The 25,880-nt window shown below is 46.4% G+C and overlaps 1 protein-coding gene across 2 annotated transcripts; it reads right to left on the minus strand.

The window, feature by feature from the left end:
* Nucleotides 1–9,036: 9,036 nt before the first annotated feature.
* LOC122889890 (pyridoxal phosphate binding protein) lies at nucleotides 9,037–24,510 on the minus strand. 2 transcript variants are annotated; one of them, XM_044225393.1, is made up of 8 exons: nucleotides 24,372–24,510; nucleotides 22,391–22,498; nucleotides 22,275–22,310; nucleotides 21,556–21,631; nucleotides 13,900–14,034; nucleotides 12,089–12,231; nucleotides 11,548–11,646; nucleotides 9,037–10,398 (listed from the first exon to the last, which is right to left on the minus strand). In XM_044225393.1, exons 1-8 carry the CDS (start codon nucleotides 24,468–24,470, stop codon nucleotides 10,267–10,269), a joined length of 828 nt encoding a protein of 275 aa, XP_044081328.1. In that variant the 5' UTR covers nucleotides 24,471–24,510; the 3' UTR covers nucleotides 9,037–10,266. The 2 variants fall into 2 exon arrangements, with proteins under 2 accessions (XP_044081328.1, XP_044081329.1); XM_044225394.1 differs by lacking the exon at nucleotides 24,372–24,510 and adding an exon at nucleotides 24,183–24,202.
* Between the last annotated feature and the right edge of the window lie 1,370 nt (nucleotides 24,511–25,880).

Here is a 25,880-nt window from a genome sequence, read left to right on the forward strand (position 1 = left end):
AAGAGTTTGTCAAGAATGACCCCCAGCACCGCGTAATGTCAAATCACTGTGTTGTCCACCCGAAGCTAATAATAGTGTTGTGCGTCTACTGTGTTTCGGTGAGAGAAAGAGAAAGATCGGCCCCCTAGGTGTTGGTCTTCCACTGTGAGAAGAATGGAGTCACCATTTATTAAGCTGGAGATGCCTCAGGAAGGATCAGATTGCGGGAGAAAATCAAGTTCGGCCCATCACTGTGGGCCGGGTGCTGGGTATACGATGGTGAAAAAAACCGAAACAAAACAAAGCTGTGGTTGCCGTCCTCAGGGGAGGCTGCGACTGAACAGAGAAGGGCACGAGTGGCTCTATTGTGACAAATTGTGACGTGGGTGAATGTGTGTGAAGGGAAGGGGGCCATTAAATGGAATAATGGGGGGACAGAGAGACGGTAGTTTCCATTGGGGACCAGGAAAGGCATCTTGGAGGGAGAGTGGATAGGCCGGTCTGCAGGATAAGCAGGCATCAGCCAGGCGAAGAGGAGGCCAAGAGCTTCCCTAAGCCTGGGCGGGGAAGGCTTGGTGCCTTAGACAGAGAGAACTGTGTTGTGTGAGGCAGTAAAGGGGGGCTGGTTTCAGGGGGTGAGGGTTCTCCTCCTCCCTCCTTCCTCTCTCTGGCAGGCCCGAGGCACCTCTGTAGGCTCCTAGGTTCCTCTGAGCTCAGGCGATAGGGTGTGTCTCTCCTGCCCAGGGTCTTGCAGACGAATCAGGTCTCTGGAAGCCTCTTGATTCACAGCCTTGTCAAGTCACAGAGGGAAGGCCTTTTCTGGGGGGGCTGAGGTAGTCCAGCCCATCAGGGCCTCTCTTCCCATCCAGTTTCGTGGCTCTTGGGGGTCTGTGACCTGTTTCTTCTAGACCCCTGCTCCCCACCCTCACCCCGAAGAACCGCTCCAGCCATTGTCTTTTCTCCCCAGAGGCCCTGGAGAGGATGAGGCCGGTGACAGGAGGATCCCCCTCTTTCCCTGAGCCCTGCTGGGGTCGGACCATCCCAGAAGGAGGACGGGCAAAGCAGGCCAGAAGAGCATATGTGAGTGTGTGAGGGTGGGGTGGGATGGGCGGAGGGGGCCGTGGAGGGAAGAGCAGGTGACAGGGGCCACATTTTTTATGAAGGCGCGTGGACATGCGATGTCAAGGGGGTAGAGGAAGAGTGGGAGGAGGAGGATGAGAGTGATGTTTTTAATGAGGTGCTAAGGCCCTGAGGGCGCCTGTGCTTACAGCCGGCCCTTGGACCACGCGGGTTGGACCTGTGCAGGCGCACTTCTCTGTGGGTTTTTGACCGTACAGTAAATGTCTTTTCTCTTTTTTATGACTTTCTTAATAACATGTTCTTTCTGCTAGCAGACTTTATTGGAAGAATACATACATAATACATATAACACACACAGTGTGTGCTCAGTGACTGCTGATGTTATCGGTGAGGTTTCTGGTCAACCACTCGTAGTGGTTAAGCGTCTGGGGCATCCAAAGCTGTACTCCAATTTCCGACTGTGCAGGGAGGCATCAGTGCCCCGAACCCCCCATGTTGTTCAAGGGTCAACTGTATGTCCTTTAATCCTTACCACTGTCCCATATACGGCTGCTATACTCTCTCACATGGGCCTCAGACAGATTAAATGACGTGCGTGCGTGCGTGCGACCGTGCGTGAGTGCGTGTGTGTGCACATGTGTGCTGGGGCTGGAGAGGCCTCATTTGGCCTCACTCCTCTCTGTGCTCTGACAGGGTGACTCATCGACGCAGCTGGACAGGGCCCCGGCTCCCCCAATGCCCCCCGCCCCACCTGCTACCTGGCACACCACGGGTGAGCGTGGGTAGGTGTGAATCTGTGGTCTGGCTGATGACCCCACGAGGAGGCTCACGCATCTGTACCCCTTTCACCCCAGGGGAGGCCTGACCCAGCGCTGAAGAAAACAGAAGAGGATCAAAAAGCTACTTAGTGGCTTTTCTTGTTATTCTGGGCAGGAGGAGAGATCCAGACAAGCCCGGAGTGTTGGGGGTCCCGGCATGCAGGGGGACGTGGCCAGCTGGGGGCTGGTGAGACTCCAGACCCGGCTCTCCCTTTGCAAGGGATGTGGCAGGGGGCCCAGGCCGAGGCAGACCTCAGACTTTGTCCAGAGTTAAGCCTGCTTCCAGCCCTCACCACTGTTTATTAAAATTATTTTTAACAAAGTAGTACGCACATATGGTTAGAAATGAAATAGCATGGAAGCAACATTCTCTCCCCAATCAGCTCTCCAGAGGCGGCTCTCCCCCGGTCTGCTTTTAGTTCTACGCTCTTTGTGGATTTGTGGATGAAACCACTGAAGGAGCCTTAGTACCAAGAGGACTTCCCTGTCTGAGGGCAGCTTTGCGGGTCCAGTTTCAAGAAGTGCTTACTTAAGCTCCTCACGGTTGGCGGGGGTGGCCTTCAGGGCGGTGGGTCTCCATAGATTTTCTTTTCCTTCCTTCCTTCTGTCTTCCTTTCTTTATTTCAAGATTTTATTTATTAGAGAGAGAGAGAGAGAGAGAGAGAGCAAAAGCAGAGGAAGGGGCAAAGGGAGAGGGAAAGGGAGAAGCAGACTCCCCGTTGAGCAGGGGCTCTATGTGGGACTGGAACATCTTTTTTCGGCTTAAAAGATGATAGAAGTAGGTTAGTTCACTTCCACACTTATCCTGGGGAAATTACTTTGTGTGGTTTAGTTCATTTAAGTGTAAAGTTCTTGAAAATGTGTTCACCTTTTCTTTTTTACAGATTTAATGTGTATGAAAGAGAGAGAGAGAAAGAGCACAGAAGGAGAGTGAAAGGGGCAAGCAGACTCCCTCCTGAGCGGAGAGACCGATGTGGAATGTGGGGCTCCATCCCAGGACCCTGGGATCATGACTGAGCCACCCAGGTGCCCATTTTCAAGCCCGATTCTCTGGGTCACTGTCACCCTCTCCCAAGGCCACGGCCCGTCTCCGCAGCACACTCTGGCCCTCTTGGAGCATGCGGGAAGCCCCTCCGGTTTCGGGGAGCCTCATTAACACACAGCTGAGGCTGATCAGCAGCCTGGCAAATTGGATTTGTAATTTGCGTGGAACCCCAATTCCCTGAAGCAGCTTTCCTCTGGATGACTAGCTGGCCATGGGGGCAGTTTCTGGCCTGGACTTTGTCTCTCTTATCTCCCTCGGCTTCTATTCCTCTCTCTCTTTTCTTTCTCCTTTCCTCTCCTGTCCACTTTTTGTACCCTAACCAAAGCACCACCCCCCAGCCTCCCTAGAAGGTCAAGGTCAGACTTCTGGTCAGGAGGTTAGGCTCTATTACCCAAGACCTGGCCAGCAGCCTTGGGGCCCTGCGAGGCCCACAGTGGTCATGGACAGGGAGGTTGGGAAAAATGCAGAAAGAGGAGCCCCCTCCCTGGGCTTCCCTCCTGGGGACTGCCTTTGGGGAGTTTGGGTGTATCACCAGAGTCTCAACACCCAGAGAGTGTGAGCCAGAGTATTGAGTTTTGGTTTCACTCTGGGCTGATTTCGCTGTTTTTATGCCCCCATCCCCAGCTAGGTCTTCAGTTAAAAGCTACGGGGGACGGCAGGGGAAGGCTTGGGTGTCCGTATTTGGGCAGCACATTAAGGGGAAGTGGGGCCTTTCCTCCTCTCTGTGTCCAGCCTCCTAATGTGCGCAGTGAGATCCTGCTGGGAGAGCTCAGCGTGGGCCCTCAAAGCTTTAGCAGCCTCTCCGATGGTCACCCTTCCTCCTCAGCCTTAGAGGATCAAGTTTCATCTATGAAGGAAGGCCGAGGCTTTCCCGACAGTCCTTATCAGCTCGGGCCATCAGAGCTCCACCCCGTTTCTCCAGGGAGACTGGAGAAGGCCACAAAGCCCAACCAAGCTGGGTCTGGCGGGGGCACCTGCATTTACTGAGCCTTTATTTTGTGCCAGGTTCTGTACACAGCATTTTCCCTGCTTTGTCACATTGAAAGAAAACAGGTTCTTGATTTTTAATGTTTACATCATCTCTACGTGCCACGTGGGGCTTGAACTTGAGACCCCTGCTGAGATGGAGCAAGCTCTTAGGCTCTTAGGGACTGAGGGGGGGGGCATGCTTTATCATATTTAAATTTCACAACATCACCAGGAGGCAGTGGCTCTTATTATCTCCCCTATTTACCGATGAGGAAACCTAAGCGCAAAGAAGCTTAAGTCTTGTGATCTCTGTCTGTCAAATAAATAAATAAAATCTTAAAAAAAAAGAAGAAGAAGAAGAAGCTTAAGTCTTTGGCCTGAGGCGATTTGACTGGTGAGGTACAGATGTGGGGGGTCAAACCTAGACAGACTGGTTGGTGCCAGAGTCTTGGAGCAAGCATTTTGGCTGTGTGTGCGTGTGCACACGCGTGTGTGAGCAGCCACACACGTGTGCAGGTGTGCGTGCCTGCCCGCAGTAGCAGCTCCCTGCCCCTCGAGCGGGCCATCTGCTTTAACTCCTCCTGCAGCTCCTCTGCCTGCGAGCACATCCCGAATGGGCTGCATGATGTCTTTTGAAGCCTGGGCTCCTCGAAGCCTGCACAGTGAGAGCCCTGTTCATCCAGCCCGCACCCCACCCCCGCAGGCTCTGGGCCCCAGTTCAAAGTTCCCAGTGGCACAGTGGCTGCCAGAGTGGGCCTGGGCCTCATAGGTGAGCAGGGCCAGCTGGGAACAGTCAACAGCCCGGCTCCAGGCTCACACCCAGCCTGGGAGAGGACCCACGCCCCGGGGGAGGAAGAAGGTGGCTCTCCAACCAGGCCCTGAAGAGAGATGTACCCAGGCAGGGGGGCTGGCCTCTCTCCAAGTCCCCTCGCCCTCAGCAGCGGGGCTCTGCTCCTGATGGGTCAAGTAGGACAGCAAAGAGAGGAGACTCTTCGAGATCTCAGCTTCAAGGTTCTTCCTGTTCCCTGGGATTTGTGGGGCAAGGTTTATGAGAGGCCCGAGGGAAAGGTGGCTAGAAAGAGGAAGCAGAGAGGGGAAAAAGGAAGAGAGGGAGATGGCTGGGCTCCTCCAGAGGGTCCCCAGATGGAGGGACACCCTCGCCCTTTCTCCGTGGAGGAGATATCCCCTCCTGGAAGCCAGCGGGAGGCGGGCAGTCCTGGCAGACTGTGTGAGGAGGCAGCCATGGGAAGCCCTCGGGGATCAGCAGCAGCTCCTCGAGCCTGAGGCCCAGCTGGTAATCCCCTCCCCCGAGGCCGGCCGGCCCAGGCCCAGCTGAGGAAAGCTGTTGGCAGGGGCTGCCTCTGCACATCCTGGCTTTATCTTCCCCACACATTGAAACCATCAGGCCCGGCCCCGAGGCTTCAGCTTGGCCCGGCTCTGTCAGCTAGAGACACTAAGCTTTCATCCAAACCAGGCCAGCCCTCCTCCAGGTCCCCATGCGGAAAAGGGGGGCACTCGCGCCCCCCTGGAGCCAATCCCCAAATGTCTTCATAATGTTTGTCCCCTATTTCGCTTTCCTCTCTGAAATGTTTATGAGTCCACCTTCCACGTGTTGGGGGGGGGCTTGCTCCGCCCTCATCTTCTGTGGGGAATTTTAGTCAGCCTGCAGAAAGTGGGATTTCTGGGGGGCCCCCTCCCCAAGCTCAGAGCTACTCCCTGAAAGCAGCGGGCACTCTTCAGCACTGCGTGTTCTGGGGAAGCCAAATCAGAGGCAAACCCTGAATTCCTCTTGCTCACGGCCAATAAAAACCTTGCTTCGGTGCCTGCTTCCTCTGCTGAAATCAGATATCCTAGTAATAAACAAGTCCGAAAGGCAGGGAAAAGCGCTTGCTTCTTTCTTGTGATTAGTTTTTCTTCCCTTAAAAAAAGCATTCTCCTCTAACAGGACGCTGGCCCCAGAAACTTGAGCCCAGAGCCAGTGCCCTCTCCCGCCCTGTATCCCCTGTATCCCCCACTCCCTGGTACTTACACCCTCCACCCCTCCCACCCCCACTCCTGCAGACAAGGGGCCTGCCTCACCCAACTCTAGGAGGTTTGGCTCTAAGGCAGGTCAAAGGGCCTTGGGGAGAAGGGTCTTTGCTGTCTGGGAACTGGCTCCCAGCTTAAGGGCAGAGATAGGTCCTGGGTCTTTTGTTGCTGCGAGGGGGTTAGGAGGGAGGCAGGACAGGGGACCACTTATTTTCCAAAGAAAGTCCTTCTCAATCCCTCTTGGGGCAACCCCCAGGCTGCAAAGAGCCCAGCACTGTGGATTTTAGTGTTGGGTGCACAGGTGAGAAGGCCAGAGGATGTACAATGCCTCAGCTTCGAGGGGGAACTCAGAGTTTAGAGGACTTGGGATCTTCCCTTCGCAGCCTGGGCTCCCGGTCCTGTTCTTGTCCTGTCCCCCAGTAAGTGAGTCTCCACACGTAGCCCACTGTGGAGTGCCTTCCCCTGTGTGCTGACATCTCTCTTCTCCCCTCCCTCCCCCCAAATAGGTTTTTAAGTGACTTTGCTGTCAGAGATGCTATTCTGTTTGTTTTTCCTTCTGACACCAACTCTCTGGAGAGTTTCTGGTCAAGAGAATTATGTCGAGGCTGCAGATTGCAAGAGAATTGCGCCTAATGGGGAACAGACAGACAAGACACCTTTCAAGTCCAGCCAAGTTATCCCCCCTCTTTCTCTCTCTCTCCCAACTTCTCATCTTCCCTTCTTGGCTTCAAAGTTGGCCCTAGTTTATGCTAGTTTCTTCGGTACAGCTGGTGAGTAAGGTCACAGATTGATTTTATTTGGGAGATTGGCAGCTGGGTCAGGCTTTGCTCTGGAGCCAGAGAGCAGGAGAGCTGGGCTGGGGCATGGGTGTGGCAGGCACTGGCAGGGTGTGCTGGGGAACCCCGGGAGCCCCAGCTTGGAGAAGACATTCAGGTCCCCAAGGGGTGGCTTCTGCTCCTTTGTGAGCTCAGAAAATGTCTTTTTAAATACAAGAAAGGTGCCCCAAACCTCCTCCCCTTTGTCCCTAGCATATTCCATTTCAGCTCATCTGTGCTGGACTTCACAGGGCAAAGAGTGTGAGCTCTGAGGTCCCTTGGGCCCTTGAAGGGATTTTGGGAGAGGAACTGAAGGTTAGGGCCCCCCTACCCTGTGACTAGCCACCCAACTCCATAGGGCCACAGTGGATGCTTGGTGATACAGGACTGTGTATACAAGGAAGCCCCTTTCTTTACCTACATGCTTCTTGAGGGGAAAGGGCAGATTCATAAAACTTCTCGGTGGACAGTTTGGATTCTTTTGCCCTTAGTCATAAGGCTGATGTAATAGCATTCAACTGATTTCATGGTAAAGACGGTCACGGTTCCCAGAGCAAATCGGTTCCAATTGCACCGCCCGCGACACCCACCCTTATCATAGCCCTTCTGATTGGTGGGCGAGTCCTTCCCATCCAGAGCTTTGGTGCAGGGGTGTCTTGGGTTTTGGAAATGGCCCATTTGAGCTCATTTCTCCCATGTAGCCACGGGGAACAGAATCATCTGCCAGTCTGGCTCTAGAGGGAAAAGGGCACAGCTTGGCATGATCGGGGCCTCGCAGCAGCCCGTGGGATAGTTTGAATCCGGGGAGGAATGTGTGTGTTAGGGAAACAGGATGACAGAAGGGGGAGGCTAATTCCACTCAGCCTGGGTTTAATTCTCTCCTCCCTGCTCATCCCCACTGCTTGCGGTTTCAGAGTTTGTTCTGCATTAAAGATGTGTCAGTTCTCAACAATTATAATAGACTAAAAACATACATTTCTGTTTTAGTAATACACTTCTCTTAACTTAAACCTATAAATCTGAGAATATGCCGTTTGGCAATTGTTATAATAAGCCTGAGGCGACAGAAGATACCGGTGTGGCGTAGTGAAGCTCTAGACTGGGAATTAAGAGCCTTGAGTTTCTCATTCTGTCACCAACCCACTGGGCCCTCAGGAAAGGAGCACCGAACCTTCTCTGGGACTCAGAGCCCTGTCCACAAAGTGATGCCACCATGTTGCCGAAATTACCCCACCAGCTTTTGTGAGGGCAAAATGAAAGAATATAGGGGAGTGCTTTACGGGCCAGGCATGTTTATAAAAGGGATAAGGGAGAGTTGATTTGAAGTAATTAAGAGATACAGTGGTTGGAATCTCTGAGGATGTTTGCAAGGACAAAGACATGCTGGAAGATTGGGAGCCTTTGAGCATCAGAACCCTCTGAGGCTGGTACCAGGCAGCCAAGGGCCTGGGTGGCTGATGGCAGGGACGGAGAACGCTAGGCCACATAGTCGGTCTGTCCCAGAACAGCATGCTGTTATGACTCAGGAACTTGCTGTGGATGCTATCACCCATCTAATGAAAATCTGAGAGGATTCCGACCTGCTGCCTGTCACGTGTACCAAGAATCAAAGTCACCATTTTGCTGGCTTTTCTCTTTGCCAAAGGTCCTGGCCTGTTGTGGGAACACTGGACAGACCTACTTTAGTTTCCTTTCCTTATCTGGGTTTGACTCAGCCTCCTCTGGCTTGCCTCCTTCATTGTTCTCAATATGGAGGCACAATCCAGAGAGTTCTTTATTAAAAAGCTTAGACAAGTTCACTTTTCCCAGTTCCACAGCCATCCTTGGACCCCTATCCAGTTAGCAAAGAAATGAGGTATCTGGAAGAACCTAGTGGCTTTGCAAGAGTCAGCCCTATCACTTGGAAAAATGATGTTCTCTTTGGTCTCCTTTTCTGCCCTCTGAAGGGGTGAGACTCAGGGTGAGGGGCCCCTCCCAAGAAATGTGCACGGTGGAGCCCCAGTACTTGCCCACAGGTTAGCCAATGTCGCCACCTAGAGGCCACCTAAAGTAGAGGTTCCTGTGGCAGGAGGTAAGTAATAACTGCTTTCCTTTAGTGATTCCCGAAATGCCAACATTTCATTTTCTTGCCTTTAGAAATTCAGAATTCTTCTCTCATCCAAGGTGCGGCTTTGGCTGCATCTCTGAGCCAGGGAAAGTCCTCTTCTAAAGCTGGGCTGGCACCGTGTCAAGTGATGGGCACAGTGACTCCCTGTTGGCTCCAATGCCTCGCTCCTGTTAGACTCACTCATTACACCAGGTCTTAAAAAATAAATACTTTAATTGCTTTGTAATCGGCACAGATGGTATAATTCAAACTCACATTTTTATTTAACACACTCTGAAACATCATATAGCTCTGATTGAAAGAATACAGGCATCATAATGGTTTTAAGTTTTACAAAATTACATTCAGCAGTAGCAACAGGTTCTGAAAGTTATTTCGTGAGATAAAAGACTAGGGCTTGAATAAAGACTGTTATGAGTATCTGAGAATTGTGCTTTCTAGTTTTTGAAGCTCTTGCTACTTTATTAACAACCAAGAAGTTGCAAAATTCTGGCTTATCAGTACAGCAGGGGAGGGGAGGGTATATATAGATGGACCTGGAAAATGCTCTGCAGGGGTGGGAACCTCAAAGCCAGGCCTTGTTGAAACTGAGCCTGAACTGGCTTTGAAGGAATTTCTGGGAAGCGATGAGATTCACTGGTCTTTGATAAGAAACCACCAATAACAGGATTATGGTGTAAAAGAAATCACAGCATTAAATTTTCCTCACTGGAGAGCCCAGGGGAGAAAGCTCAAAGCCCTGTCTCTTGAGGAGGATGTTAGAAAAGCTCAAACCCATTTATGTTACCTCTGTCATTTTCAGGGTCAATACCACAAGGTGGCCAAAGCCATAAACTCTCATGAGCCATGATTTGGGTTTGGAGCACTGCCTTGAGCCAGTTCCTGGTCACCTGTACTGCCATTCCAGAGCACAGATAAATATTTACTGGGTGGGGTGGAAACTAGGGACAGCGATCACTTTGCTCCAGAGCAGCAAAGACAATTAATTACTCACTAGGGGTTTGTGTGAAGAGAATTTTCTATGAAAGGGGACGACAAATGCGAATCCCTCTCACTCTGGTGATTATAGGCATCTGTGGCCACATTTTAACCTGGGGAAGGCATTCTTGAGTTGGTTGTTTTTCCTGGGCAAGATTCAAAACTGAACTCAATTCCTGGCTATTGACTTGATATGTGTTCTGCAGAAATGTCTGGATTTCTGAGATCCAATCCAAAGCCACTACCTGAAGTGAACTTCTTGGGTGAGATACTAAGTACAGATGGTTTCCATCCACACATGTCATCATCAGCACGCTCTCTGAGGGTCACAAGGAGAGCACGGCTGTGCTGTAACATAGGGAACATCGAGATGGAAATCCAAGTGACTGCATAGTTCGGCCTCCTGGACGGCCCCAGCCCATGCGCCACTGCTGGCTGTGCCTGGCCTCAGTGCGCCTGCGCCACCTCCACTGGTGCCTTCAGGTCGGCTGCCGACTTGTCCAGGGCAGGCTTCTTGGAGTAATCTCGCTCTCCAAAAATGGTGCTTCCTACTCGGACATTCGTAGATCCTACTTCAATCTGAGGGAAAGAAGAGAAAGTACTGGGGCCGAGTTTGAAATAAGGTAGCCAACGCTGAAGCCATTCCTGTCGCTGTGGCTCATGAGGGGTTCTGGGGTTCTATGAAGAACGATGATAATGCAGCTGAAGAGGGCTATTGGGCAGTGGTTAACCTTGGGATGATCCTACCTCCAGGGTATGTTTGAGAAATCAGTAAGCCTGCCCATGGCTGTCACCATGATTAGGGAAGACAACTGCTGCTTATCTGGGGGCTGGAGTGAGAGGTCATACTCTGACTGAGACATGGTGGCACAATGGACAGGTCTCACAGCCCATAGCCCTTCCTGATGCTCCATGATTAGACAGATGAGAAAACCTCCTCCTGGGGCGCCTGGGTGGTCAGTCAGTTAAGTGTCTGCCTTTGGCTCAGGTCATGACCCCAGGGTCCTGGGATTGAGTCCTGCATCAGGCTCCCTGCTCAGGGGGGAGTCTGCTTCTCCCTCTGCCTGTGGCTCCCCGGCTTGTGCTTTTTCTCTTTCTTTCTCTCTTGACAAGTAAATAAATAAAATCTTTATTAAAAAAAAAAAAAGAAAATACCTCCTCCTGATTGAGCATAGGATTGAATTCCATCATACTTATAAACACAAAGTATTTTTGCACTGTTTTGGTTTATGTGATTTTCCAAGAATCAACTACTGGATGCACAGAGTCAAGTTTCTACTTTGATTTTTAGCACTTCATCAAGTTATTTACTATTCCAAAAAAGCATATATAACAAACTTTAAAAAATAATAGTTAAATATATTTTATTTTATTTATTTTTAAGTAATCTCTACACCCACTGTAAGACTTGACCTCATGACCCCAAGATCAAGAGTCATGTGCTCTACTGACTGGGCCAGTCAGGAGCCCCTTCTTAGTTCTTTAGAATCCACTCAGGGAATCGTACTAAGTTAAAAAAAGCTATGTGTCAAAGCTATCATTTCTATACATTTAATTTAAAAAAAGAAGGGGGTGGGGGATGCCGGAACAGGTGAGAGCCACTGCTACTTGGGACCCTATTGCTACAATGAGGCATTTTCAAAGGTTTCTCTGATAAAAACCGCTCCCTGCTGTGGCCTTTCAGACCCTCCCCTTGAGGTGGATAAAGGTCCCCAGGGGGACACTCACAGCATGTTGGAAGTCCATGGACATGCCCATGCTCAGCTCCACCTGCTCGGTGGGGATGCTCAGCTTTTTACACAGCTCCTCTCGGAGGGACAGTAACACCTGACAGAAAGACAAGTGTGACATTTATTTCATTCCTCCCTTCTCTAAGGATGCCTGAAAGTGGCTAAATCTGAACATCTCTGCCAAAGATTACTGATTCCTTGTGGTTTCAAGCCCTGTCACAATTTTCAGAAGTTACCGAGTTTTTTTTAGCAAATGCTCCTGCTTTCAAAAAAACAAACAAAAAAAGCCCCCCAAAAACAAACAAACAAAAATCAGCCATTGGAAAAAGAAGAAAAGAACTGGTTTTCTCTGAAGACTGTGTTTTAGCCAGGTTCAAGTGGGGTTGAGAAAGGTCTGTGGGGTTTTGGAAACTTATTTTCTTCTTCCCTTACAAGAAGAATTCAGAAGGGGGTCATTTATCATGGCAGCCTGTCAACAGCATTTCACTAAGATGCTTCCTTAACATGCGAGCAATACCCCCGTCCTTGGCCCCCAGTACCTGGAAGTCTGGATTTGGTCCTTGACTAAGATCATGGCCAAAACTTCCTATGGTCATGAGCCCCACGAATTCCAGGCTGGGGCACTTGGCATTTATGTGTTCCACCACGGCTACTGTCTCTGAAGGCAGAAGGCCATGTTTACCTTCACAAAAAGGAACAGAAGACACTTGTACCAACATGTCTGAAGTAGCCAGAGGAAGGCTTCATTTCTACCCCTTCCTTAAAAAGGAGGTGACTTTCGGGCTAGAGGACTTCTTGGGGGAAAAAAAAAAGTATCCTTCAGTCCTAAAAAGTAATTTTATTTTGGTGGCCTTTGTTTATGTTGCTTCCCTTCTGGTCAGGAATTGAGTATTAATCATCTGAATCTCAGTGATCTGAGCTGAGAACAGCTAGAGCAGAGGGAAGAGAAAAAAACACTGTCTTTCTTGGGACACCAAGAAGACTCACATTGTCAAAATGCCAGATTCACCGGGGAATTCTTTTCCCAGCTATGGTACATCTATTGTTTCATTAATTTATTAGAGCTGTAAACATTTTAAAATAAAGTACATATCACAGTTTTCACTAAGTATTTGTAAAATTTAATGGAACTTGCTAATTAACAAATGGAGGAGCAGTCTGTAGTAAAGGATGATTTGTTATGTCCCTTATAAGGAATATGAATGTTCTCTTTCCCTCATTTATCAAATGGAGATGCTACGAATGTTCACTTGAATCTTTAATTACAGCCTAATATAGCCAATTATCAGGAAATGCTATCATAGACTTCACCTGGAGCCAGTTTCAGACATACCTATACTGATAACATAATATATAATCTAGGTGTGTAAAGAAATAAAAATTGTTACAATTTACAAAACACTTATGTGTCAGGCACATGTGCCAAGTTCTAAGAGCTCTTCAGTTAATACAGTAACTATGCAATAAGTACTCTTACTGTGTCCACTCTAAAAATGAGGAAACTGAGGGACAGGGAGGCTCAGTGCCTTGTCCAAGGTCCCACAACTAGAAATTGTGCAACTGGGATTTAAAGCCAGGAAGCCTGGCCCGAGGGCCTATCTGCATTGTGTTCCTTCATGTTACCGTCTGGCAAATCCTGGGGCTCTGCTGGCCGTAAGCAAACGACCGGTCTGTGAACACGTACTGTTAACAAGTGCTAACAAGTGAGATGTGCAGGCTTCCCTGCCAGCAGCTCTGCCCACGTTACCACTTTCAATCCTGACAACACCCTCTGACGTAGGCACCACTGTGATTATCATGGTCCGCCAAGGAAACTGAGGTACAGAGAGGTTAGGTAACCTGCCTGAGGTTACAATACTGGAAAGTGTGGGAGCTCAAACCCGAGGTCTGATTGCAAGCTCCTGCTCTATTCACTATGTTACACTGTCAACCCAAACCCCTTAAAGGTATTCATTAATTGGCGCTCGGGTGACTTCCTTCTTTTCCCTCCTAATGTAACATTAAGTAATTTTTTTAAAACCTGAGTGTTACACATGTAACTGTGCTATCTCCTTCAGCAGTGAAGGATTTCTAGAAATTTTCAGGAGATCAAAGTTACAGTTCCCTTCTTGGCTTTTCCTATTCTGGGCCACCAAAAAACTAAGAATTAACAAACCACAATGTAAGAAAGAGTTATATGTGGACTGGCTTAGATGTCATTGTGCCATCTAGATCCTACAGGAAACAGCTTACTTAAAGGCCTGTGATTTCCTTCTAGACCCTTAGCTATCAGATTCTTAGGCCTGGCATTCTTCCACCTTCAACCATACTAAGGAGAAGAAAAATCTACAATTCAGGTCGGGTCACTTACTCTCCTCTCCACTGGTATTAACCTGGACCATAACCTTTAACCTTTCAGGAGAACTTTTTTTCTGCCATGAACTGTTCACTTTATCTGCCAACTTCACAGAATCCACTGTTTCCAGCATGAAGAGATTGGGGACAGCTGCAACGAGAAAGAGGCAAGGTAATTCTTCATTCACCGTACTGTAGCAAGCAACATACAATCCATCTTTTTGACTTGGTGGATGGAAGAACGATTTCCCAGAAAGAGAACAAGACAGACTTATGCTCAGACTTGAGATGGTTTTACTAGATGTCAGTTTGAATGTCAGCCCACTGCTACCTCACTGGAAAGGATCCATCAGGGAAACAGTGACCTGCCGCAGCCAGGAGGAACATGCATTCAAGAGGGCTGGAAATAGTGCAGATTCCCAAGAGAAGTCTTGATGGGACTATACTTCAGTTCACATGCAAGAACCGGGTCAAGATGACAATAAAGAAAGGATAACTATGGAGGCCCAAGTGCTTCCCTGGCAGGATAACGCCATGTTCTTAAACTGTGGGACAGGGATACTCTCGTTCAACCAGGACAACAGAATGACAGCTAAGGGAGATGCTGACATCATCGAAACCATCTCTTTTTCCAAAGATGCATGTGACATGAAATACCACTCTTGCCTCAGATACAGAGTGAAGACAGAAGCAGCAACATCAGCAGCTTGCTCTCGTCAAACAGGCAATTTGCTAACCAGTATACATGCATTACTGCTTTTCAATCTTTACCATGGTTCATGAAGCACGATTATTACCTCCACCTTACAGTTGGGGAAACTGAGGCTCAGAAAGGATGAAGTTTATTCAAGTTTACAAAACTAACAAATATTAGAGCTGTGATTTAAATAATGGCAAACTCCATCATATTTTTTTTTTGAAGATTTATTTGAGAGAGAGAGAGAGAAAAAGAGTGTGAATGTTGAGGGGGAGGGGAAGAGGGAGAGGGACAAGCAGACTTCCTGCTGAGCAGGGAGCCCAACATGGGGCTTCATCGCAGGATCCTGAGATGACCATAGCCAAATGCTCAGATGCTTAACCATCTGAGCCACCCAGGTACCCTACGACTCCATGTTTGTTTGTTTTTTCTTTTTCTTTTTTTTTAAGGTTTTTCACTTATATATTTGTGTATGTGTGAGAGGGAGAGAGAAAGCCAGAGCACATAAGCAAGGGGAGCAGCAGGCAGAGGGAGAAGCAGGTTCCCCACTGAGCAAGGAACCTGATGTGGGACTCAATCCCAGGACCCTGGGATCATGACCTGAGCAGAAGGCTCAAGAGAACGAGCCATCCAGGTGTCCCATGACTCCATATTCTTAATGCTGAATTTGAGCTTAGGCTACTTTTATATATTTAAAAAATATATATACTTAAAAAACAGACCAAAAGCAGATATGCTTGATGTGGAGAAAAAATAAGCAATATAGAAGCACATGCAGTAAAAGCTCAGTTTCTCACCCTAGAGACTACCACTGTTACCACTGGGCTAAGGATTCTTCCAGATCATTTTAGTGTATTTCTATCCAATCACATAGACCACCCCCCCAAGATGTATAATTTCTTGTTATTTTTTGGAATGACATATAGATGGAATCATACTGCTTCCTCTGCCCCAAATCTTTTATATTTAAGTAATCTCTATACCCAACGTGGGACTTGAACTTATAACCCTGAGATCAAGAGTCATACACTCCACTAACTGAGTCAGCCAGGCACCCTGGATCATAGTAAATGTTTTACGGGTTGCTTGCTTCCAGTTAGCAATACATGTTGGGAGATTTTTTCTACATTAGTACCGTAAATCTACTGGTACTTTTAACAACTGAGACATTCCACAGAACAGATGATCACAATTTCCTTAACATTGTTCTTATTAACCTTGTTTTTTTTTTTTTTTTTTTTTTTTTAACTACAAAACCAAAGCTTAGAAACAGATCTTTGTGCACATATACAAGTTGCTATAGAATACATGAGTACCAGGAATTGAAGTTACTAGTTAAGGACAAAGTACAATTAAAACTGTGTTAGATACTAGAAATCCAAAAAAGCCCTACCATTTTAGAATCTTCCTGGCAAAATGTGGAGTGCTCATTTACTCATGCTCTCAAACATTGGATATTAACAGACTTTTTACTTTTTGCAAACCTGACTGGTGAAAAGTAGAATTTATTATTGTATTTTGCATTTCTCTTATTGAGGGTAAGCATTTTTTGTTTGATTACTGGTCTTTTGTATATTTTATCCTTATAAATGGCCTGTTCTTAGTTTTTCCCTATATTTTTCTCATGCAATTAAAAATTCTTTAGGGGTGCCTGGGTGGCTCAGTTGTTAAGCAAGCATCTGCCTTCGGCTCAGGTCATGATCCCAGGGTTCTGGGATTGAGTCCTGCATCAGGCTCCTGCTTCTCCCTCTGCCACTCCCCCTGCTTGTGTTCCCTCTCTTGCTGTCTCTCTCTGTCAAATAAATAAATAAAATCTTTAAAAAAAAAGTCCTTATATATTATGGACATTAACCTCTTCCCCTTTCTTTTTTCTTTCTTTCTTTTTTTTTTTTTTTAAAGATTTTATTTATTTATTTGACAGAGAGAAATCACAAGTAGATGGAGAGGCAGGCAGAGAGAGAGAGAGGGAAGCAGGCTCCCTGCCGAGCAGAGAGCCCGATGCGGGACTCAATCCCAGGACCCTGAGATCATGACCTGAGCTGAAGGCAGCGGCTTAACCCACTGAGCCACCCAGGCGTCCCCTTTCAAAAAAATATTATTTTACTACCAATCTGTGCTTCCCTTTTGCTTTGACATATGGAAAGCTTTAATTTTTGTGTAAACAAATGTGCTAATTGTTTCTTTAATGGCTTTCAGACTTTGTTTTATTTAGAAAGGTCTTTCACCAGCCTGAAAAAATAAAAATATCTTCCTATTTTTCTTCTAATACTTCATAATTTTGATTTTCAAGTTAAGATTCTTTAATCTCGGGATACCGGGATGGATCAGTTGTTAAGCATCTGTCTTTAGCTCAGGTCATGATCCCAGGGTTCTGGGATTAGACCCTGTGTCGGGCTCTCTGCTGGGCAGGAAGCCTGCTTCTCCCTCTCCCACTCCCCTGGCTTATGTTCCCTTTCTCACTGTCTCTATCAAATAAATAAATAAAATCTAAAAAAAAAAATTCTTTAATCTCACTGGAATTTACACTGTGAGGAAGGGAATCTAATTTAATTACTTCTCCAATAAAAAGTTGACTGTCTTGCTGTCCACTTATTAAGTATAAACAGGCTCCCTACTTCCCTCACACCTAATACAAAATAGCTTTTAAAAATAATACAATAGGGATGTCTGTGTGGCTCAGTCGTTAAGCGGCTGCCTTCGGCTCAGGTCATGATCTTGGGGTCCTGGGATAGAGTCCCACGTCAGGCTGCCTGCTCAGTGGGAGGCCTGCTTCTCCCTCTCCCTCTACTTGTATTCCCTCTCCCACTGTGTCTCTCTCTGTCAAATAAATAAATAAGATCTTTTAAAAAAAATAATAATACAATAGACTTCTACTTTCCAACAAGATGGAAGTATAGGGATCAGATTTACCCTCCCACCTGAACATCGAAATGGACAAAATATATGAAATGGTGATGTAAAAGAACTGAGTATCATGCAGTGAAAGATAGTGATCTCTGAGAGATGAGAAACAAATGAAGTGAGGGCCACAACTGCCCCAGCTAAAAAGTTTCTAGAATGTGGCACAGGAAAGGCGAATGCAGGAAGAGTGTGGACCTGAGTTGAAGACAGGAACTAAGAATCTGGAAAGACTAAGTAGCTAGAGTTCACAGGGCAGAATTTGGGAGAGGAAAGAGCTGCACACAGAGAGACCACTGGTGAGTTGTGAAGGGCTCCCTTCCAGAACTCGGCTGGGTACAGATCAGTGCATGCATGTAAGGAAATCACTCCTGGCTCAGGACAGAACTGTTTGAAAGGATTAGAAGAAACAGAGCCTGATGTTCACAGAGGGGATGGAATAGTGCCTATTCCCACCAAACAGGCTTAGGATTCATGTGGTACCGGGTAGAGTACATGGAGGGCCTTATCTCAGTAACAGGGAATAATTAGCCCTAAATTGAGCTCTGCTCTAGGCACGCCAACTAATCTTAAAAGCAAGACCTAAAAAGATCAAACCGCCCCAAGGAAGTTAGCTGTGTTCCAAACAAAGGCTCAAAAATATTTATAGGAATATGAAAATTACCAGCTCCCAAAAAGAAAATTCACAATATTTGACTGTCCAAAACAAACAAACAAAAAACCCCCCAAAACCAAAAATCAGACACTCAAAGAAGCAGGAAATATGATACATAATGAGGGGTTAAATCAATCTGCTGAAATTGCCCCAGACTGTCAAAGATGACAGATGATAGAATAAGTAAGCAGCACATTAAAACAGTTACTGTAACCGTGTGCCATATAAAAAAAATATAGAAGGCCATGGAAGATATAAAAAGACTCAACTGGCATGAAAACCACCATGTAGGAGATGAAAAATCCACTGGTGGGATTAATGGCAAATTAGACAAAGCTAAAGAAAGGCTTAGTTACCTTGAAGAAATTACCAAAATGAAACAGAGATAAGGAAAAAAAAATAATAAAAATTAAAAAGAGCATCAGTGGGCTCTGGAATCATCTCAAGCAGACCAGTAGGTAACTGGAGTCCCCAAAGGAGAAAAGAAAGGGGGAGGCAAAAAATATATGTGAACAAATAGTTGAAAAATTTCTAAAACTTGATTAGAACCCCAGATCCAAGAAGCTCAATGAACCCCAAGCACAAGAAATGTGAAAAAAAAAAAAAAGAAAAAAAAAATTACACCAAGGCATATCATAATCAAATTGCTCAAAGTCAGTGATAACAAGAAAACCTTGCAAGTAGCTAAAGGAAAAAAAAAAAAATGTCACATACAGAGGAACAAAGATAAGGACAACATTATATTTCTCATTGGAAACAGTCTAAGTAAAGACAGTGGAGCAATATCTTTAAAGTATCGAATGAAAAAACCATTAAGCTAAAGCTCTACGGTCTGCAAAAGTACCTTTGAAAAATAAAGGTGAAGGTACAAAAAAGTTAAATGGAAAAGAATGAAGTGGCACCACCCTTTTCCTTAGGCTATACATAAAAATTAACTCAAAAAGACCCAAAGGTAAGAGCTAACACGATAAAACTCTCAGAAGAAAATAGGAGCAAATCTTTGAGACTCTGGGGGCATCTGGCTGGCTCAAACGGTAGAGCATCTGACTCTCCATCTCAGGGTTGTGAGTTCAAGCCCCATATTGGGCACAGAGATTACTTAAGAAAAAAAAAATCTTTGTGACCTTGGATTTCTTAGCGATAGTACCAATAGCACATGCCACAAAAGAAAAAAGAGATAAACTAGAGTACATTAAAATGAAAGATTTCTAGGCTACAAAAGATACCATAAAGAAAGATGGTAAAGATACCATTCCCATGGAATGGGAGAATATATTTGCAAATCATATACAGGATAAAGGACTGGTACCTAGGATATATAAAAGAAATTTTATAACTTGATAATAAAAAGACCCAATTAGGATATGGACATTGGGGGGAGGGTATGTGCTATGAGTGCTGTGAAATGTGTAAACCTGGCGATTCACAGACCTGTACCCTGGGGATAAAAATACATTATATGTTTATTCAAAAAAAAAAAAAGAAAGAGTCGAACACACACACACACACACACACACACACACAAGACCCAATTAAAAAACACATAAGGATCTGAATAGACATTTCTCCAAAGAGATGTACAAATGGCCAATAAACACATGAAAAAATGCTCAACTTCATTTGTCATTAGGGAAATGCAAATCAAACCACAATGTGATACCATTTCACGTATTTATTATTACTCCACTTTATCTTCTTTGCTGACTTATTAGCTATAATTTTCTATTGTGTTATTTTACTGGTTGATTTATTTTATTTTTTTAAGTAAGCTCTATGCCCAAGTATGGGGCTTGAACTTATGACCCAAGTGTGAGGCTTGAACTTATGACCCTGAGATCAAGTTGTATGCTCTATCAACTGAGCCAGTCAGGCACCTTTATTGGTTGCTTTAAAGTTGAACTTATACACAGTCTACCTTAAAATGATGTCATACCACTTAATATAAAGTTTAAGAACCTTATAATAGTGTACTTCTGTTTCTTACTTTCTATTTTGTATGTCACTGTTTCAATGCACTTTACTTTGTCATGTTATAAATCCCATAATACATCATTATTTTTGTTTATATAACATATTATACTAACAGAACAGCAGAGAAAAATTAATGAAACTAAAAGTAGTTATCAGAGAAGACTGATAAACCTCTAGTCAGATGGATTAGGAAAAAAAAGAGAAGACAAATGACCAACATCAGGAATGAGTTGACATCACTACAGATTCTACAGGTATTAAAAGGATAATAAAGAGATATTACTAACAACTTAATGCTCATAAATTCATTACTTTAGGTGAAATGGGCAAATTCCTCAAAAAATATAAAGTAACAAAGCTCACCCAAGAAAAAACAGATTATGTGAAGTCTATTAACAAAACTGAAACTATAGTTAAAAACCTTCTTACAGGGTGCCTGGATGGCTCAGTTGGTTGGGCAACTGTCTTCGGCTCAGATCATGATTCTGGAGTCCCAGGATCGAGTCCTGCTTCTTCCTCTGACCCTCCCCACTCTCATGCTCTCTCTCTCAAATAAATAAATAAAATCTTTAAAAAAACAAAACAAAACAAAACCCAAAACCTTCCTACAAAGAAACGCCAGGCCTCACTGATGAATTCTACCAAGCAGTTAAGGAAGGGACAATACCAATTCCACACAAACTCTTTCAAAAAGACCGAAGAAGTGGGAGTACTTTCCAGTTCTATTAGGCCAGTATTATTTTTATTAAACCTAAAAAAAGATATTACAAGAAAATGACAGCCCAATGTCCCTTTTTTTTTTTTTTAAAGATTTTTTATTTATTTATTTGACAGATGGAGATCACAAGGAGGCAGAGAAATAGGCAGAGAGAGAGGAGGAAGCAGGCTCCCTGATGAGCAGAGAGCCCGATGTGGGGCTCGATCCCAGGACCCTGGGATCATGACCTGAGCCGAAGGCAGAGGCTTTAACCCACTGAGCCACCTAGGCGCCCCCCAATGTCCCTTTTGAATGTAGATGCAAACATTCTAAGCAAAACTTAACAAATCAAATGCAACATTACAGTAAAAGGATAATACTGCCTGACCAAGTGAGCCTATTCCTAGGAATGCAGGGGTAGTTTAACATTGGAAAATCAATAAATGTAATTCAACATGTTAATAAACTGAAAAAGAAAACTACAGGATCATTTCAATGGATGCAGGAAAGGCATTTGACAAAATCTAACATTGATTCTATTTTTCTCAGGGTCCTGGGCTCGAGCCCCACATTGGGCTCGATCCCAGAACCCCAGGATCATGACCTGAGCTGAAGGCAGAGGCTTTAACCCACTGAGCCACCCAGGTGCCCCGAATTAGGACTATTCTAAAAGCTGTTCCCTTTGCCACAGAAAGTAGTGTAAGTAATACAATGGTAGAGAGATTTTGTCTCCATATTTAGAATTTTATCTTACCCATCAATTTGTTGACATTTTGTTTCTGTAGGTGGCCAATGAAGTGCCATTTGATCTCAGGACACAAAGACAGAATCTGCAGAGAAAAAGATAACCATGTTGACTAGAATTTATGAAGGCCTTGCTGGCGCAAATACCCTACACATTTCCTTCTGTCTTTTTGTGTCTATCCAACAAACCACTATCACCATCATTAGCCAGGCTCCAAAGGATACTTAGAGAAAAACCCAAGGCTTCTTCTATTCCGTTTCTCTTGCTTGTTCCCATCAGCTCCCTCCTTCTTTTAGATATCATCCATTAAAGATGAACTGATTATGGAGTACCTGGTGGCTCAGTCAGTAGAGCACATGACTCTAGATCTTAGGGTCATGAATTCAAGCCACACACTGGGTGTGGAGCCTACTTCAAAAAGACAAAACAAAACAACAACAACAACAAAACAAAGGATGAACTGACTAAAGCTTTCAAACCTCAAAAGGACCCAGGATTACAGCAAGCTCCTAAATCACCACATCCAAAAAGCTGCAGAGGAGAAAACTATAGTCTTAGTTTTAACAAAGAAAGAAAATGTAGCTGAGAAATACTTGGAGTTCAAGATGATTACAGACATTTCTACTACCAGCTGATCATCCTGTAAAACTCAACCACCAAAATGGGTCTAACTTTCAGCTGAAGGGCCAAGAGTAGACACAAACTCCAAAATTCAGATATCCACTTACTTTAGGATTCGATGCTTTTTCTAGCAGTTCTTGAACCTAAAGGGTAAAAACAGAATGAATCAGAAGCCTGGCAATCATGACTCTTCCAAAAAGGCAGACTGGAAAAGGACTCTTACATAGTTCTCCCCGAAAGTACGCTGGCCATGACTGTAGGCTTCAATCACCATGTCTGCAGGTTTGGTTTTGCTGACTGCTACTAGCCGGGGCTGGATGGCTGGGAGATCCTGCCAAGAGGGAAAAGAGCCAAATGAGTGAATGTTTAGGAATATTATTCCAGTAAGTTCTATAAGACGGATCCCACACAATCAATTGGCGTAGGTCTTAACGTGACATTAGGTAAGCTCCGTTATTTCAATACTGGAGGGAGACCAGTACCAAATGTTGACTGAATGTCTTTCAAATGTATGGCATCCAAATCTAGTGTGGTAGCTACTTAATTATTATTTTTTTTAAGATTTTACTTAATCATTTGAGAGAGAAAAACAGAGTGAGAGCTTGCATAGACAAGTGGGGGGGCGCGGCGAGAGAGAGGGAGAAGCACATTCTCTACTGAGCAGGGAGCCTGATGTGGGGCTCCATCCCGGGACTCTGGGATCATGACCTGAGCCAAAGGCTGACACTTAACCCACTGAGCTACCCAGGCGTTCTGTGTTAGCTACTTGAACATCTACTCTCAGGAGACCTGCGAAGGTAAGTAAAAGCAGTATTTCCTTAAAACGCAGTCTTTAACCAACTGCATCAGCATCATCTGGGTACCACTCCAGACCTACTGAATCTGAATCTCTGGGGCTGGAGTCTAAGCATCTGCTTTTTTTGTTTTGTTTTGTTTTTGTTTTAAAGATTTTATTTATTTATCAGAGAGAGAGGGCGAGAGAGCAAGCACAGGCAGACAGAATGGCAGGCAGAGGCAGGAGGAGAAGCAGGCTCCCTGCCAAGCAAGGAGCCCGATGCGGGACTCGATCCCAGGACGCTGGGATCATGACCTGAGCCGAAGGCAGCTGCCCAACCAACTGAGCCACCCAGGTCATCTGCTTTTTACACAAACTCTCCAGATGATGCTCTTGCACATTAACGTTGGAGGTTTAAGAATCCCTTCATTAAGGGAAGGCATTACCCTCTCACTAGAGGGGGTGTCCCTGCTGGCTTCTGAAACTCCACAGTTAGGTTCTGGAAACTCATTCTGGTCCTGATGTATTCGTGACACGTATTAGGGAGAATCACTGAGAATCACAGAACATCAACGCCGGCAGGGAGCTTAAAGCAATGAGAGCTTATACCATTGCCTAGGGCAGATGAGGAAACTCCGGACCAGAGTAGTTAAGTGACTTAGTTCAAGGTAACATCTTTTTAGTAGCCAAGGAAAGACTATACCAATCGAGGTCGTCTTGCCTCCAGGACGGAATTCTGAATTCTGACACCATCAATGCTTGATCAGAGAAACTCTGACCTTTCTGTTCAGTTATGTCTCACTCCACACCATTCAGCTTAAATTTACAGGGAGGGGAGCAAATACTGACGCTTGATCTAATTAAATAAAGTCCAAGAGGAGACAGTATAAGGGGGGGTGGGAGTCTCCCTTTAAAGTGCTTGGGGCTGGATGTCAGTTCCCTCCTGCCCCAAACGTCCTAGCGCAGCTCTGGTGTCGCCAATTACTGAGCGACCGCGAGCTGTTAGACGTCGCCGCACAAGCGATCTCAGGATGAACCTGGCCCTCTCTGGGTGCTCTTGGGGACGTCTTCTCTTGCATGTTCTGGGCACCGGACCGGCGCTGCTCCCGTCCGCTAAGGCCGCTGACTCCTAAACAAGGCGGGTGGGCAACGGCCGCGATGTCGGGGACATCATTTTCTGAGGCAGTGGACACCTTCTGCTCCAACGGAACCAACCTCCAAAAAAACCTGTCAGACTCACCGCGAGGTCGCTGAGGTAACCCTTCGCTAGCCTTGCGGGGGCTCTGCAACCCGCGCCGACGCCAAGGCAGCTGGACGTCTCCCGCCCCGCCCGGAGACCCCCTCTGCGTCACCGTGACGACCCATTCCCACGCAGGTGTCCCCTTCTCAAAGTAGCCGCCCACTGTCCCCGCGCTGTCTCCCTCCTCACCCGCGGCCGCCGCGCCACCGCCTGCTGCACGCGCTCGTTCACCGCCCGCAATGCGAACCCGACTCCCAGCTCCGCGGACATGCTGCCAGCTCTCCACATCCCCAGGGACCTACACCGAGGGCGGACCGCCCCCCGCCCCGCACCCCAAGGCTGAGACAGCTTTCCGGTCCCGCCCAGCTCGCGTCTTGTGTGGCCCAATCGCCGCTCACCACCGAGTCGTCTCACCCAATCGACACTGGGCCAGGGGCGGGCCGAGGGCGGGATGGCGGGAGGCCCCGCCCCGCGGCGCCGGCCATCTTGGAGAGGCGGCTCTGGCCTTGCTGGGCAGCTACGGGCCGGACTCTGGACGCTGGGGCGGGTGTGTGGAGGCCCTCTGGAGGGCTTCCAGTGCCCCCAGGCGAGACTTCCACGTCCACTATGCGCCTGAACCGACGCCCCCACCCCTGTGGGACCTTTCTGACGGGAAAAAAAGAAAAAGCGTGTTCCGAGGTTCTCGTCCTTTTCCAAATGCCCCCCCGGATTTGCGCTTCCTTGGCGTTCGAAGAGCTGTAAACTGAGATTTCCGCGCGGGGACCAGGACTCGAAGCTGTTAGAGCGGGAGACGTGGCTTTGAGTGTCTCAGATGAGTCTCATGAGGAACCGATAAAACTTTCTAAAGAACACGGCCCGAGTCAAATGCATGTTTATTTCTTCTTGTCATCCTTGAAACAGTGCTGTCCAATGGAAATATGCGAGTCACACAAGTAATTAGGAATTCTCAATGGGCACATGAAAACTAAAACATTTTCATGAATACACTTAATTCAGTATCTCCAAAGCAAGGCTTCACACTGCTACCAATAGGGCCACTTAACTGAGTTTCTTTGAAAAGATTTTATTTTTAAAAAAGTAGTCTGTACACCCAAGGGCGGCTTAAATTTAACAACCCGAAAACCGAATGTCCCATGCTCTTCGCATTGAGTCAGCCAGGCGCCATGAGATTTTGTTTTACTGTGCTTGATTTACAAAACTTGGTGTGTGCTTTTAGTTTACAGCCTGCCTCAATTCGGGCTATCCGTATTTTAAGAGGTCAGAAGCTGGCTGCGGCTGGCACTGCCTTACCGGAGAAGGGCTCAGGCCGCTTTAGACGGTCTAGCATGACCTCTACACACATTCAGTCCAATTCTTGAGTATCCTCTGTGTCCAGCTCTGCGAGAAGGAGCCAAGCAATATAAAGGCTAACACAGTAAAATACAAAGTTTGATAGATGGCGAAATAGTCGGTGCTGTGGGTAGGTAGAAAGAGATCAGTTGTGTAAAGGAAAGCGGGTTTGGCTGTACAGTTGAAAGATTTTCAAGCCTTTCAACTTAATGAAGTGGGATGTTATTATGTTGGAGAAAAGGCCGAAGTTTGTTCCTCGGGTTGTCTTGGGGCCACTGGGCTTACTTTGAATCTTCAGGAAGTAAAGGGCAATATTGTTTCTTCTCTTACCATCTTCTCAGAACCCAGGAACTCAGATAAAATCTCTTA

This window comes from Neovison vison, chromosome 11 (genome assembly GCF_020171115.1).
Source record: "Neovison vison isolate M4711 chromosome 11, ASM_NN_V1, whole genome shotgun sequence".
NCBI lineage: Eukaryota > Metazoa > Chordata > Mammalia > Carnivora > Mustelidae > Neogale > Neogale vison.